This window comes from Macrotis lagotis, chromosome 6, assembly GCF_037893015.1.
Source record: "Macrotis lagotis isolate mMagLag1 chromosome 6, bilby.v1.9.chrom.fasta, whole genome shotgun sequence".
In the NCBI taxonomy this organism is placed as follows: Eukaryota; Metazoa; Chordata; class Mammalia; order Peramelemorphia; family Peramelidae; genus Macrotis; species Macrotis lagotis.
The window spans coordinates 156,056,124-156,072,912 of NC_133663.1; the positions used below are offsets into that span (position 1 = coordinate 156,056,124).

At 33.1% G+C, this 16,789-nt stretch overlaps 1 protein-coding gene across 4 annotated transcripts in view; it reads left to right on the forward strand.

The window, feature by feature from the left end:
- The window catches only part of GPC5 (glypican 5), a 2,040,883-nt gene that overhangs the window by 1,154,760 nt on the left and 869,334 nt on the right, over positions 1 to 16,789 (forward strand). Inside the window, exon 8 of one of the 4 annotated variants that reach the window (XM_074191895.1) lies at positions 581 to 5,887. The exons of the other annotated variants lie outside the window; for them this stretch is intronic. Within the exon in view, the coding sequence (XP_074047996.1) occupies positions 581 to 582 (2 nt within the window). The 3' untranslated portion in view covers positions 583 to 5,887. Of the gene's footprint in view, positions 1 to 580; positions 5,888 to 16,789 lie in introns of those variants that run through there. 4 annotated transcript variants of the gene reach the window in all.

Consider the following 16,789-nt stretch of genomic DNA (forward strand, 5'->3'; position numbering starts at 1 on the left):
TTAGAAATATTCAGAGTAATAAAATTTGTTTGTTATATTGAATGATGTTTACTAACATCTTTTTTTGCTCATTATTTATATGCAGAATGATCAAATATCTGAAGTAACAAGCCTCTGAGGTGATGTTTATAATTTTACAATTATATAACTTTTGGGGAAAACATTAAAAATAGGTAGAATTTTAAGAATTTTGTTGTTGGAAATTTGAGAAATTTTGCACTATCTGTCATATTCCAAGTAGAGGCTATAACTAACATATTCTAAATAATAAATTGTTCTTCATTATTCTATAATCGAATGCTACTTGATGATATATTTTTTTTTAATTTTGCTTCACCAAATATTCAGAGCCTGCCTAGTAAGGAAATTTAAAAGTCATTTAAAGTTTGTATCATTACCTCTCACCATTTGCTGATTCATTCACTTTCTAACAATCATGTCATAAAAGTGCAGATGGAAGGAAATCTTAATTATTGTTAACTACTCCATTTCTCCTTTTCTGTACGTTTTTTCATTCAGAATACTAGCTAATTCTTTCTCCCATACCCATAAGTATTAACTGTTGTCTTTTTTTTCTCAGAAAACAGATTCTTTCATGTACCAGAAGGTGCCGCTGCAGCCCTCACTAACAAACACAGCAGCTAGAGCCGAGGGAGGAACCCCTGACAGAGAAGAGAACAATCTCTTCATTGCCTGAACTTCCAGAGCTATTTCTATAGCCAGACAGAGGTTGATTTCGATTTACTTTATTAGAACTGTTGAAGAATTGGTGGTTAATTTCCATGAACAGAATTCCGCTTTTGTCTTCAACAAGGATGTGCACACTAAATATAAATGCACAGCTGTTGAAAATAAAAAGGAAAATGCTTCATTTAGACGATATTAATTTCAATCACCAAACGTTCAGTGTAATATTCTCAGGCTTAATTACTCATGTAAAGAACATTATGACTAACGATGAAATAAAGGGTCCTTTATTCCCCTGAAGGTTTTTCTCCTTCTAACAATGTAGCATGAGGATTTTTGTTGTTGTTGTTTTGTTTTTAATATAAAAATTCTCTTGCTTTTGTTTCAGTCTCAGTCTAATTTTTCATATTGTAGTGTTATTATTATTTACCTTTTAATTATTTCTTTTCCATCACCACTTTCCTAAAATTAAGAAAAAGAAACCAAAATCTTAGTGTATTAATAGCAAGTCCTATTCCAACTTTGAGAGAAATCTGGTGACCTGGAAAGATGATTAGATTTAGTGTTGAGAAGATTTGAATTAAAATCATGACTCTTCCTATTTTCCTAACTGTGTGACCTTGACTTACTTTACTCATTGGGAAATTGTGTAGTTTCATCCTAACTCTAAATCCATAATCTTTTTATTGAATATTAGACTCCTCCAAGTGTTAACTTGAGGAAATCATTACTTAAAAATATATCCGTAATATAAATGATAGAAAAAAAGTCAAATTCATTCTTGGAACCATGTATTATAGACCTTTTGTCTTAGAGTTCTTTACTAGCAAGTTAAGTGACACCTGGGGTGCTGGGAAAGAAGGCTGCAAAGGTAATTATGCAGACTTATTGACAGTCAAAAGAGGCTGAAATTGATTATCTTCAATGAAACACAATAGGAGGAAGGCACCTCACTAAAAGCCCAGCCACTGAACAAGTTCTCTATTAATTAATTGTTAGCCTCTAGAGATAAAAAGGCGCCAAAACAAGATAGAAAGCTAAGTAAATGGAGTGAAGCAATTCTTTTCTCAATTTCTTTGCAAAACAATACCCAGGCATATGTGAAAATGCCATTCAAAGGCGGAGGGTGAAGTGTGAGACAGGGGAAAGAAGTGAGGAAAAAATGAAATTGCCTATGCAAATGCAAAAAATTAACAGAATAAATTTCTATGGGAAAATTTCCATTAAATAGTTTCTATTTTGACTTTATAGATATTGCCTATTTACTGTTGTTTAAAAAATAATAATCTAGATGACTTACTTTTCTTTCTTTTGCTTTTAACATTAAAAGTCTGCAATACTTGAGAGAGAAAGAGAGAGAGAGAGAGAGGAAGGAGAGAGGGAGAGAGAGAGAGAGAGAAAACATATTGTTTGTACAAAGCTTTTGTTGTGGAACATTTAAGAAATGAAATGTCCCAGAAAGATTTCCAGTATTCATTTAGTAGACTGAGAAATGAAATCAAAATATCTTCATTGGAGAATTGTGTTATCTTTATGACTAGATATTGCAGAAACCTTGACCTGTTTTTTATGCTGACATTTAAGAAAGGAAATTCAAATGTATGATTGTTTCATTCATTAAAATAAAAAAAAAACCTGTTATAGTCAGGATGCTCTGATTAGAGAGATTATTGATTTTTGATGAGATTTGATCACTGCTCTCATGAAGTTTGGATCATTGCAGGAGGCATATGACACATAGTTAACTGTAAAATACAATGTGGTATCAGTGCATTAATTAAATACAAAACCATGTACTAGATGAGAGCTGTGTGGGAAAGTCATTACCAATAATTGGGATCAAAAAGGAGTTGGTAGAAGAGGAATCATTTGAGTTTAAAGACAGGGATAGTTGAAGATAAAAGTGGGAAGTAGAACATTCAAAGTCTAGGGAATAATGTGAGCAAATTTGTAGATTTTGCCAACCCATGGGGAATATTAGTTGGCAAGGGGGTGGTAAGAAGGGAGACTAGTATAACTTGAACATAGAAGAAGTGAAAGAGAGTAATGTGAAAAAAAGTCAAGAAAGGTAGAGCAGCACAGATTTAAGGTGGACCTCGAATACCAACTAAAGGAGTGTACTTTTTATTTGTGGGCAATAGGTTAAAAGATTGAAGAGCAGAGGTGAACTGTGTGAAAGATACTCTGGAATCTTTATGAAATATAGCATTTTGTTTGTGTATAAGCCTTTTCAAAAATTCAAAATTATTTTAAAGCATGTCAGTACCATCATTACTGTAAAACCTACAGTGTCAGATTTTTTTTTTTGGAAGTATGAAGAGTATCATATTTGGAGATGGCATGAACTCTGATTATTGCTTAATTGCATTTTTTATCACAGAAAGGTATAATAGAACATTTCCTTTCTCTATGAAACATTTGACTTCCTTGTAGATAACATATTTACAAAGATATTGCTTAGGCATAACCTTAGAATTATATTCTAAAAGCATCATTAAAAAGATATCTTCAATAAAATATACAAACATGAATGAAATTTTCAAATCATGATGTCTGTTCAGTATTTGACTGAAATATTAACAATTTAAATGAACAAGATTCTATATAGATGCTCAATAGAAAAAATATTCTTTGTTGATTAAGCTGAGTAAAAAAATTGCTGGACCTAAACACACCCTGTTAAAAAATTACGATTTGTTTTCAACAAATGATGAAAATTTTCCTCATATTTATTTTATGAATAGTCAATTCTACATTTTTAAAAATGTCCTTATAATTTCAAAAGCTGAATTTGAGAAATTGAAACTGGATATGACATAATGGTACAATTTTTTATTCAGTCTGAAGCCATCTGACAGGTCGTTTAATTTGCTCTGTATACGTAATATTTCTGGAATGTTATCCAACTTTTACATAAGACTCCTATTAAGTGAGGACCCGTCTAAACCTTCCAAATCATTGAAGCTCTACTTATCAAGATTTTCTATTCAGAAAGTCAAACTCTATCTTGCTCCACTCTCACTCATTGCTCTCTTTCTCCACTCTGGGGCCAAATAGAACAAAAATGGCCTTTAATTCATCTAATAGCTTCCACCTACTTGATGACAAGTCAGCTGAAAATAAGGTGAATGAATTGCAGACTTTGGAGTCAGGAAGACCTGAGTTCAAATCCAACTTCAGAAAGTTACCAGTTACCTGATCCTAGGCAAGTCAACATACCTCTTTGCCTATTTCTTCATGTGTAAGGATAAAAATGACATCTAACTTCCAAGATTGTGATGAGGACCAAAACAGAAAACGCTTATAAAATGCATTTCAAACCTTAAAGCATTATATAAATGATAATCATTATCATTGAGATTTAATGTTCTGCCATCTCTCAGTTCTTCTGGCTAAACATCCCCCTCTTTTCCAAAACTTATAAGAATGATGTGAAAGCCTTTCAGCACTCTGGTTGCCCTTCTCTGGACACTCTTCAGTTTACTTCCTAGTATATAATTTCCTGGAACTGAATTGAGAACTCCAGATATAGTCTCTTTAGTGCAGAGTTTAGCAGAATGACTTTATTTATCTTGCATGTGATGGCTGTCTTCATGATGCCCCAAATTACACTAGTTTTTTAGTTTGCTATTGATTTCCTATAGATATTGAAGTACACTAAAAACACAGATCTTTTTCAAGTGAATTGTTTGCCAGTCTTTTCTCTAGCATCTTAGGCTTTTGAAATATATTTTAAAATAAAACTGTAAAATATAAATTTCATTGTTCTAAACTTTAGTTAGCATTTTATTATTATTATTTATTGCCATTTTGTATCTTAACTGTCATATAAAGCATGAGCTAAATCATAAATTACTTTGATGATTGTACCTTTACCACTAATTCTTTTTTCTTTCTTTTTTCTTATTTATTTTTCAAATTATATGTAAAGATAATTTTCAGCTTTCACTTTTGCAAAGTTTTTGCTCTCTCACCCTTCCACTCACACTCCTTAGGATAGCAAGAAATCTGATATATGTTATAATTTAACAATTATGTTACATATATTTCCATGTTAGTCTATGAAAGAAGAATCAGAGCAACAAGGGGAAAGCCATATGAAGGCAAAGGAAAAAACAAATATAAAAAGGTAAAAATAGTATGCTTTGATCTGCATTCAGATTCCAATTGTCTTTAACATTTCCCATTGCAGATCTTTTAGAATTGTCTTTGCTTTCTGTATTACTAAAAGAAGTAAGTCTACCATAGTTGCTCATTGTACAGTGTTGCTTTTAAGGTGGACAGTGATCTATTCTACTTAACTTCACACAGCATCAGTTCATGTCTTTTGTTGTTATTAGAAATTTAATAAATTTCTAAGATTTTCTGAAATGTGACTGTTCATCATTTCTTATAGAACCATAGTATTCCATAATTTTCTTATAGCCCAACTTGTCCTTCTAATGCCCAATTGATGGGCATCCCCTCAATTTCCAATTCTTTGCTAGAAAGTCTGCTATGAATATTCTTGTACATGTGGGTTTTTTCCCCTTCTATGTGATCTAATAGTTGTATTTATGTATCACAGGATATCTATAGATTTATTGCTCTTTGGGCATAGTTCCAAATTGCTCTCCAAAATGATTGGTCAGTACACAACTCTACCAACAATGCTTCAGTGTTCCAGTTTTCCCACATTCCCTACAATATTAATCACTTCCTACTTTCTGCTTTCCTTTTAATCTTGATTTTATTGGTTTTGTTTATGCAAAACCTTTTCAATTTAATGAAATCAAAATTATCCAGTTTGCATTTAATAATATTCTTTATTTATTCTTTGGTTATACATTCTCTTTTCTCCATTGATCTGACAGTGATTCTTTCACCTTCTTATTTGCTTCTACTGTCATCCTTTTTGTCTAAATCCTATACCTATTTTGACCTTATCTTGGTAGAGCGTGAGAGATATTGGTTTATGTTTCTGTCATATTATTTTCCAGTTTTACTAGCAGTTTTTGTCAAGTAGTGAGATCTTAATACAGAAGCTGGGGTATCTGAGTTTATCAAACTGCTTACTATGCTCATTTAGTACTATTTCTTAGCACCTAATCTATTCCACTGTTCCCCCACTCTATTTTTTAGATTCACACAATAATTTTGAAAATGCTGCTTTACAATATAGCTTTATGGCTAGGCTGCCTTCCTTTGCTTTTTTAATTGATTCTTTTGATTTTCTTGATCTTTTGTTCTTTCAGATGAATTTTATTATTTTTCCTAATTCTATATAATATTTTTGTGTAGTATGATTAGTCTGGCATTAAATAAAAAAGGTTACTTCAGGTAAAATTGTCATTTTTGTTATATTCTGTTTACTTACTTCTGAACAACTGATATTTTTCCAGTTGTTTAGCTCTGACTTTATTTGTGAAAAGTATTTTGTAATTATATTCATATAATACCTGAGAATTTGTCTTGGCAGGTAGACTCCCAAATATTTTATGCTTCTTTTTCTATCTCTTGTTGCTGGATTCTGTGGGTAATATGTAGAAGTCCTATTACTTCATGTGGGTTTATTATATATTTTTCAACTGTGTTAAAGTTGTTATTTATTTCAAGTAGTTTTTTAGTGAATTCTCTAGGATTCTCTGTGCCATCATATCATCTCCAAAGAGTGATAGTTTTGTTTCCTCATTGCTATTCCAATTCCTTTGATTTCTTTTTCTTCACTTATTGCTAAAACTAGAATTTCTAGTACAATATTGAAAAATTGTGGTGATAAGAGGCATCCTTGTTTCATCCCTATCTTACTGAGAAGCCTTCTAGCTTATGTACATGAATGAAATACATAATGGAAATAATTCAATGAATAATAAAACATATTGAGAGAATCAAAGACAAATATACTTTCCTTTCTAAAATTTTCATATACTGTATCTTAGTAATCTCTGATCATTATAGAGATGCCAAAGAGTTCAGTAACACAAATGTTGTATGAAGTAAACATCCGTGAAAGCTTTGAGTAATAATTGCATTAACAAATCAAATGCCACCAGAGTCTTTCTGAGTTATCTGAGACTTCTCAGGGGACAAGCATATGAGAGGTTGCAGTCACTGTTTTCTTTGAGAAAATAATCTACTAAAACCTTTCTTCTTTTACTGACCCAACCCTTCCCCTTTCCATTTTATGGGAACTTTTATAGCTATGGGAAACTAGGTAATTCAATAGTTTGGATGCTTAAACAAAAATCTGTATAACAAATGAATTCTACTTCCATAGTATCTGGAGTTTTTTCTCCAATTCTTCCTGTGTATGAGTTTGTGCATATTCTTTGGATAGAGTAAGAAGTGAGAGTTGGTCTTTTCAACATTTGAAAAATAGGTATTATTGGTCAACTTAAAAATATATTGGGAGTTTAAAGAACTGGTTTTATCGAGGAAAATTGGAAATGTCCAACATTGCAAAGCAAGATTGAAGACAATCTTGGGTAGAAAGGAAATAAAAAAAAAACCCTTATCAACTTCAAGCTAGCAAGTAATTAAAGTTAAGTGAATACATTGTACATAAGACTGGTCAAACAACCTAAAATTCTTGTCACAGTGCTGGTTGTCTACAAAATATACTTGATTTAAAAGAAATCAACATTAATAAAGATAAAAAGAACTAGTTTATATAGTATATATGAATATTTATATTTTAAACTTTGTTGTATCTTTAATTTTATATTTAAAGATTTGACTGTTTTATAAGAATTTATCATTTCACTTTATATCTAAATCTGGGAGTTTTTAAAAAATATAGATAAAGGAGATGCTATATAGTATACTTTCAAGAAGGTTTTGAATACTTATTATTAAATATACTGAATTCAAGGATAAAAATAGAAAGTATTGTTATTATTTGTTCAGAACAATTAATTTCCAAGATACTGATTTTTTGTAAATTTAAATTAAGTAAATTATGAAATATCTCATTTTAAGAACAACTTATATCTTAATATGTAATCTGCCTGAGAAAGGAAAAAATGCTTTGTAGACAATATATTCTGTAATTTTAATTTAAATAATAAAGATACATACTTAGAGTAAAACTTTTAAATAGCTTTCTATTTTTTTCCTGAGACAAAAAATGACATTCTTAGAGTTTAAACTTTTATTAAACACTCAGTACATCACAGGTTTCAACCTTGAATTTGAAATTTCCATCTTCAAGGTATTCAAGTCTTACATTTTTGACTCAGGTTGAGCCTCCTGTCCTTTAGATATAAAAACAACATTTCTCTAACTGCTATGCTATTCTGTTTTCTACTTTCTAACATGCCAACATCAAAAGCTGAAATTCTGCCCTCTCCCTCCCTCATCCATGTCAGAAGCAGAATAACTGGGAGAGGTTTCAAAATCAACAACTAATTCACTTTACAGGTAAACAAGGCACAAAGACAGAGGCATTACATTTCTTGACATACAAAGCAGTGCTGGTTGAAAGTAGAATTTTTTCTTATTCAGTCTTTAGATATTTTAAATGATTCCATTTGGGTTTTTAGTTAACATAGCATTTAAGTTTGGGTGGGTGCTCTTATTGAAATACTAAGATTTTGAAAAAATATATAATGGAAATAATAAAGATACAACTAAAATTAATTGTTATGACTAGGCAATAAGTACAATAGCAGTAGATAATTGGTCAGGTAACACACTATTCATATCCTTTCATTTTATGTCTGAAATACAACCAATGTCATGATAGCCTCTGAACTCCATGTATGTCCCACATTTCATAAGAGCTCAGTCTGAATTGGAACTTATAAATTCACTGAGTCAAAAGCTATCAAGCTTTGCTAATTCAGGACAATTCATTCTCAGAATATATGCTATCCATCATAATACAACTACCTATTTTGAACCCTTATAAAGTGGGGATTATCCTGTGGAGGATGAAACTATTCCTGGTCTCTTCTAATGGGTCACATGTTCTCTGACTCCTTCCTACAGAACATGATCAGCCAGAGGATATTGTTCAAAAGAGAAAAATGCTATTTTCCTTGATTCCTTTTCTAGAATTTTAAGAGCATAGATCTAGCTGGTTCAGTTTTTGGTCATCATTAAAGTATCGTTCCTATCTACCTTCTCTCTCTTTGAAATATTTGTACCAAGCGACAATGAAGAGCTTCTTGTGCATGGTTTTTAGGAAAGAGAGAGAAAGATGCATTTCAATCTGGTTTCAGATATCTATTACAGTATGAACTCACTCAGCCTCTGCCTCAGTTTTGTCAACTGCAAAATGCATCTTCCTTTTAGGGTTATTGTGAATAACCCTAATAATATAACCCCAAATATACTAAATAACCCTAAAATTAACCAAAATAATATTTATAAAAGTCCTTAACACACTTAGTAGCTCTTTTGGCTAGACAAACACTTATCAACTTCCTCCCTGGTTCTTTTCTTTTTCTATACACTCTACACTACATCAAATATCAGCCTCAGTTGAAGTAGAAAGACCACAGTTCTAAGAAGCTAGAACTCATGGGTTTTCTCCAGAAACTTTGACCTGGAAGAAGGTAGGACTAGTTATAGGGAAGTGCAAGGTGTTGCTATTCTCAGAGATGTTTTGCCTCTATGGCTATTGATGATCATTGGTTAGCATTTTTTTTGCTGTTTTTAATGAGGAAGTGGGGTTTTTTTCCTCTATGATGATTTCTCCACTCCATGATGGCGGTGGAAACTAGTATAAAATCTTTATCTAGTGTTTTGATGAACATTATTATGCCTGTAGCTCTTGGGTTCAATGTCCCAAGCTATCTAAGGAAAATAGTGGCCAAAGTGGTATTGACAGTGATGTTAATTTGTCTTGGCTCCCCTCTCTCCAACAGGGTATGGTGTGGCTTCATCTTGGGGTAGATGGTATCATGGTAATTGAGAAGTGAGAGAAGGCAGAGCTGATTAATTCTCACTTTCCTTCTATTTTCTTTCTTTGGGGGGAGGAAGTTGGAAAGCATTCTTTGTTATAAGTCTTTCAGAGTTGTCTTGGGTCATAGGACTGCTAAGAAAAGTCATGTATAGCTAGCTGATCATCCTACAATATTGCTGTAATTTTGTATATAGTACATTGTTTCTGCTCATGTAAAGTCTTTTCATGTTTTACTGAGAACATCTTGTTCATCATTTTTAACACTTTATTTCATTTTATTTTCTCCCAGTTACTTGTAAAAAACAAATTTTAACATTTATTTTTTAAAGTTTGACTTCTGAATTCTCTTTCTTCCCACATCACTCCATTCATTGAGAAAGAAAGTTGTCTGATCTAGGTTTAAATATGTAGTCATGTAGAATATTACCATAATAGTCATGTTGTGAAAGTACACATAGCCCCCCCCCCAAAAAAAGGAGAAATATTGAGAAAAATAAAGCAAAATAAGTATGTTCCAGTTTGTATTCAGACACCCATTAACTCTGTCTTTGGGGATGGATAATATTCTTTATCATAAGTCATTCAGAGTTGTCTTAGTTTATAGCATTGCTGAGAAAAGAAAGATCATTCATAGCTCATCCTTCTACAATACCGCTGTTACTTTGAATGTAGTAAGTACATTTCACATTGCATTTGTTCATTTTAAATACTTATAGATTTTTCTAAGAACATCCTGTTTATCATTTCTTATAATAGAATAACATTCCATCATAATGATATACTACAATTTGTTTAGTCATTTCCTAGTTGTTGGGTACCCCCTCCAATTCCAGAAAAGAGCTGCCATAAATATCCTTATAAATATTGGTCCTTTTCCTTCCCTTTTCTCATCTCTTCTGGAATACAGACTTGGTAGTGACACTGCTAGGTCAAAAGGTGGCAGGGTTTTATAGCCCTTTGGGGGTAGCTCCAAATTGCTCTACAGAACTATTGAATCATTTCCCAATTTGTCCAATAGTGCATTACTATTTCATTTTCCCTATGTGCCTTCCAACATTTGTCATTTTCTCTTTCTGTCCTATTGTACAATTCTGTGGGTATAAAGTAGTATCTCAGAATTGTTCTCCAATTGTTTCTATAATCAAAAGTGTTAGGATTTTTTATATGGCCATAGATAGCATTGATAACCTTATCTGAAAATTGTTCATAACTTCTGATCATTATCAATTGGAGAATGACATTTTTTATGAATTTGATTCAGTTCTCTATATTTTAGAAATGAGGTCTTTATCAGAGAAACTTTGTTTCAATACATTTTCCCACATTTACTATTGATAATTGAATTTCCCCCATCCTATTCTCCTACCCCCATTTATTCAATTCTCTATCTCCTCCCTCTCAGTACTTTCCCCCATCGTCCACTGACTCCATCCCTTTACCACATCATAGCATTATATTCTGCTCCTTCCTATGTCCTGTCTATATATGCTCCTTCTAACAGCTCTTATAAATGAGAAAGTTCATATGAGTTATCAATATCTTCTTCCCATGCAGGAATACAAACAGTTCAACATCATCAAGTTCCTCATAGTTAGTCCCTATCTTCCACTCCCTCTATGGTTCACCAAAGTCCTGTACTTGGAGTTCAAACTTTTTGTTCAGCTCTGGTCTTCTAGATGGGAAACTTTGAAAGTCCCTTCTTTCATTTAAAGTCCATCTTTTCCCCTGAAAGAGGATGTTCAGTTTTGCTGGGTAGTTGATTCTCGGTTGTAAACCAAGATCTTTTGCCTTCTGGAATATCACATTCCAATTCCTACAGGCCCTTCATGTAGATGCTGCCAGATCCTGTGTAATCCTGACTATGGAGCCTCCATAATTTGAATTGTCTGTTTCTTGCAGCTTTTAGAATTTTCTCTTTGATTTGGGAGTTTGGGGTTTTGGCTATAATATTCCTAAAGTTTTTCTTTTAGGATCCCTTTCAGGGACTGACCAGTGAATTCTCTCAATTTCTATTATACCCTCAGCTTCTGGGCTCTCAGGGAAATTTTGCTGTATTATTTCTTGAAAATTGAAGTCTAGGCTCTTCTGGTTGTGACTTTCAAATAGTCCAATAATTTTTGAATTATTTCTTCTGGATTTTTTTTCAATGTCGGTTGTTTTTCCAATGAGATATTTCACATTTTCTTCTAATTTTTGATTTTTTTGGAAGAGTTTTATTTCTTCCTGATTTCTTGCAAAGTCATCAGCTTCCTTTAATTCCATTTTTCATTTGAAGGAGTTATTTTCTTCAGACAACTTTTCTATCTCCTTTTCCAGCTGGCCACTTCTGATTTTTAAGGCATTCTTCTGCTCATTTGCCTTTTGTTTTGCTTTTCCCATTAGGCCTAAACTAGTTTTTAACATTATTTTCTTCAATATTTTTCTGTATATCTTTCACCAAGCTTTTGATTTGGTTTTCATGATTCTCTCAATTTCTCCTGCCATTTTTTCCTCCACTTTCCTTAATTGCTTTTCAAAGTCTTTTTTGAGCTCATCCATAGTCTGAGCCCATTTTCTATTTCTCTTGGAGGTTTTGGATATGGAAGCTTTGATTTTGTCATTGTCTGAGTATTTGTTTTGATCTTCCATAGGGCTAAAGTAATTCTCTATGGTAAGATTCTTCTTTTTCTTATTTACTCATTTCCTCAGCCCAAGGCTAATTTATGCACTTCCAAGGCTTTAGGATTTTTTTTGGGGGGGGGACACCCCACTGGGACCTTTATTCCTCCAAAGTCTTTTGCTCTGTTGCCTGTGCTTTGATATATAGATAACCACAGCACTGCCCTCTGTCCTAGGGCTATAAGCAGGATTCTGCTATGTTAGTATAGAAGCCCAAACTGCAACCTGGGTCTGAGTGCAGGCAAACAGCAGAGTCCTACCCCAGGGAGAGCAGAGAAATCTCTGCAGGCTTCTGTTACTGTCTCTGGGGGGTGGTGCAGGCTGCTTTCTCCCGATTCTCACTACAGATCCTGTGGTTGTGCTCTTCACTCCACACTCACCTAGGTACAGCAGAATTCTCTCACTGCCCCCTTGGAGCTGTTGCCAATGATTTTGGGGCTGGGATGGGCTGTGCCATGGCCTTTTTTACAGCCCTGGTCCTGGTGAAGCACACCTTTCCTGAACTTCATGGTATAGGATGGGAGATATGGAGCTATACCTAGTTTTAGCCATACCACTTTCCAGCTTTCCAAACAGTTTTTGTCAAATAGCTTCTTATTCCAGAGGCTGATGTATTTGAGCTTGGCAAATAATAGATTGCTTTAGTCATTTACTGTAGTTTCTTTTCAACCTATCCTAATCTACTGATCTATTACTCTATTTCTGAACCAGTACCAGGCAATTTGGTTGACTACTAATTTATAGTGTAGCTTTAGATCTGATAGAGATAGGCCACCTTCCTATACATTTTTTTGTAAGTTCCCTTACTACTCTTATCCTTTTGTTGCTCCATATGAATTTTGTTACTATTTTTTCTAACTCAGTAAAGTATTTATTTGGTAGTTTGATTGGTGTGGTACTGAATAAGTAATTTAAATTGTGTAGAATTGTCTTTTTTATTTTATTAGCTCAAAGTAACCTTGAGCATTTGACATTTTTCCAATTATTTAGATCTGACTTTATTTGGATGAGATGTACTTCATAATTGTGTTCATATACTTTCTGGGTTTGGCTTGGGAGGTAGATTCTCAGGTATTTAATGATGTTTACAGTTATTTCAAATGGAATTTCTCTATCTCTTGCTCTTGGGCTTTGTTGTTCATATATATAGAAATGCTGATGATTTATGTGGTTTATTTTAGATCCTGCTACTTTGTCGAATTTGCTAATTGCTTAAAGGAATTTTTTAGATTATTATTTCCTTGAGTTCTCTAGGTATGCCATCATGTCATCTGCAAAGAGTGAAAGCTTTGTTTCCTTGTTGCCTATTCTGATTCCTTTAGTTTCCTTTTCTTCTCTTATTTCTACTGTTAGCATATCTAATAGGGATAATGGGCATGCTTCTTTCACCCCTGATTTTATTGGAAAAGCTCCGACTTTATTCTTGTTGAATATAATATTTGTTGATTTTAGACAGATACTATTTATTATTTTAAGGAAAACATTTATTCCTCAACTTTCTAGTGTTTTTAATCTAATCATGGTCTATTATCCTGGTAATAACTTGCTGTAGTCTCATTGATAAAATTTTATTTATTTAAGATTTTTGTATCAATATTCATTAGTGAGACTGGTCTATAATTCTCTTTGTCTGCTTTGGTTCTTCCTGGTTTAGGTGTCAATACCTTGGTGTCATAAAAGAAGTTTGGTAGAATTTCTTCCTCTGCTATTTTTAAAATAGTTTACATAAAATGGGAATTAATTGTTCCTTAAATGTTTGATATTAAGAGTCATTATTTAAAGTGGTTTGGAAGAGAATTTGGGTGAGTCCCTGCCTTTCCCCCACCATCTTGGCCCTGCCTTTGTTCTCTTTTCACAGAATACTCTCTTGCACACAAAGATGAAAAATAGAAGTAAAAGAAACAAATCAATCAAAGGATGTCTAAGACAACTAAGCTGATAATTAAGAGAATGACTTGAATTACAGGCATGTAACTAAGAAATTGTCAGTGATATTTGAAAGATCATGGAAAATGGGAGAGATGTCAAAAATAGAGAACACAACAATTTCAATAAAAAAAGGAAGACTACAGAAACTTCCAATTACATAAGCTAAAATCTTGATTCCTGGGGAAAATTGTATGATTTATTTCTAAAATAAATTGTCACTGAATATTTAGAAAAGAAATTAGTGAATATAAAGAGCCAGTTTATCTCCATTGAGAATAAAATATCTTGGACTAACCCTATTTTCATTTTTTGTCCAGGTTAATAAAATAGTAGATGAGAAGAAAACTGTTATTTTGTCTTCTCTAGAGTGCTAGCAATTCTAATTATGTCATATAGTCTTAAAAATTTATTTATTTTGTATTTTACCCTTTTCCCCTAATCTCACTCCCCCACCGCCCCCCCCGAGAAGGCACTGTTAGTCTTTTCATTGTTTCCATGGTATACATTGATCTAAGTTGAATGTGATGAGAGAGAAATCATATCCTTAAGGAAGAAAAATCAAGTATAAGAGATAGCAAAATTACATAATAAGTTAACATTTCCCCCCTAAATTAAAGATAATAGTTTTGGTCTTTGTTCAAGCTCCACAGTTCTTTCTCTGGATACAGATTGCATTCTCCATCGCAGATAACCCCAAATTGTCCTTGTTTGTTGCAATGTTGGAATGAGCAAGTCCATCAAGGTTGATCATCGCCCCCATGTTGCTGTTAGGGTGTACAGTGTTTTTCTGCTTCTGCTCATCTTATTCAACATCAGTTCATGCAAATCCTTCCAGGCTTTCCTGAATTCCCATACCTCCTGGTTTCTAGTAGAACAATAGTGTTTCATGACATACATTTACCACAGTTTGTTAAGTCATTTCCCAATTGAAGGGCATTCAATTAATTTCCATTTCTTTGCCACCACAAACAGGGCTGCTATGAATATTTTTGTACAAGTGATGTTTTTAAGCCTTTTCCATAATCTCTTCAGTGTATAGACCCAGTAGTGGTGTTGCTGGATCAAAGGGTATGCACATTTTATTGCCCTTCGGGTGTAGTTCCAAATTGCTCTCCAGAAAGGCTGGATAAGTTCACAGCTCCACCAACAATGTATTAGTGTCCCAGATTTCCCACATCCCTTCTAACATTGATCATTATCCTTTCTGGAAGTTTCATCTTTTGAACAATAATATGCTATTGACATTACTGTCTAGATATGCCATGGAAACACAAATTTTAAATGAATTAATACTGAGTATCACACTAAGGTTAATGCATGAGTGTATGGTGTGAGCAGTCTATAGCTAGAAAAATGGATGTTATCAGGGCAATATCTAGGTAAAAAGCAAAAAAGATTTGTCCAAAAACAAGAATAAGTGACAAAAGATAGAGTGCTCTACTAGAACCTTCAAGATGTGATGAAAAAGTAAGGAAGGTAACAAGCATTTGGGAGGAATAGGAATCAACTTATGGAAGGACATGAACAAGAGTCAAACAAGATGGGTTTGAAAAGATCACATCTGAAAATAATGATTTCAGAAATCTGATCACATCCAAATCAATGATGTCATGGTCAATGGAACATTTTCATTATTAAATATTTTATTACAGAATTTACTAGCAAAGAAAATTATATGAATTTAGGTGCTATTCACTGAATAGCATCAACACTAAAAATATATTGATTCTTGTTCTAGCGATAGCTTCTGAATCTTCAGAAAGATAATTCATTTCAGATGTTATAAAGCAGCCTCCAATTCTTATTCTAGGCAGCAAAAGTCCTTGCTGAGAGGGCAGTGAAAGAGAGAAAAAGAAAAGAATAGAAGACAATCTGAAAATGTGTTTCTTCCCTTTTGTTTCACTCTTATTTTAGTAAAGGTATGCATTTTTCAAAAAACAATTTATTCTGACCTATATTCAATCTGCAAATACCTTTTGGATATTTCAATATCCAGTAGATATTTTAAGTCCAAAGTATCCAAAGCCAAATCCTTTATCTTCCTCCCCTGAATCCTCACTCATTCATAATATCTCATTTGGGAACACAGCTACTAACATCCTTCCAAGTCACTCAGGTTTGCAATTTGTTGTCATCAAGTTCTTGCTAGCTCTCATCCCCATATTCAATCTGTTGCCAAGCCTTGTTGATATCATCTTTGTAAGTAAGTACTCCAGAATAAGTTCCCTTCTTTTTTCTGAAACTGACACTTCTCTGGTACAGAGACCTTATCACCTCATGCCTGGAATATTCAGTAAATTTCTTGTAGGTCTGCCTGTCTTGAGACTTTCCCTACTATACTCCATCCTATATTCATCCATCAAAATGATAATTTTTTTAAAGAAGAGTTCTATTTCGCCTTTGTATTCAAATTCCAATGCTTCCCTATTACCTCTGGGATCAGATAAAAACCCTGTTTGGAGTTCAAAGTCTACCTTCATAATTGAATTTTTCCTATCTTTCTAATTTTCTTACATCTTACTCCCTGTCAGGCACTCTTTTAATAATGATGGTGGTCTCCTTGCCAATTTCTTGGCTCTGGAGATTTTATCCAGTTTTTCTTAATGACTAGAATGCAGTTTCTCCTTA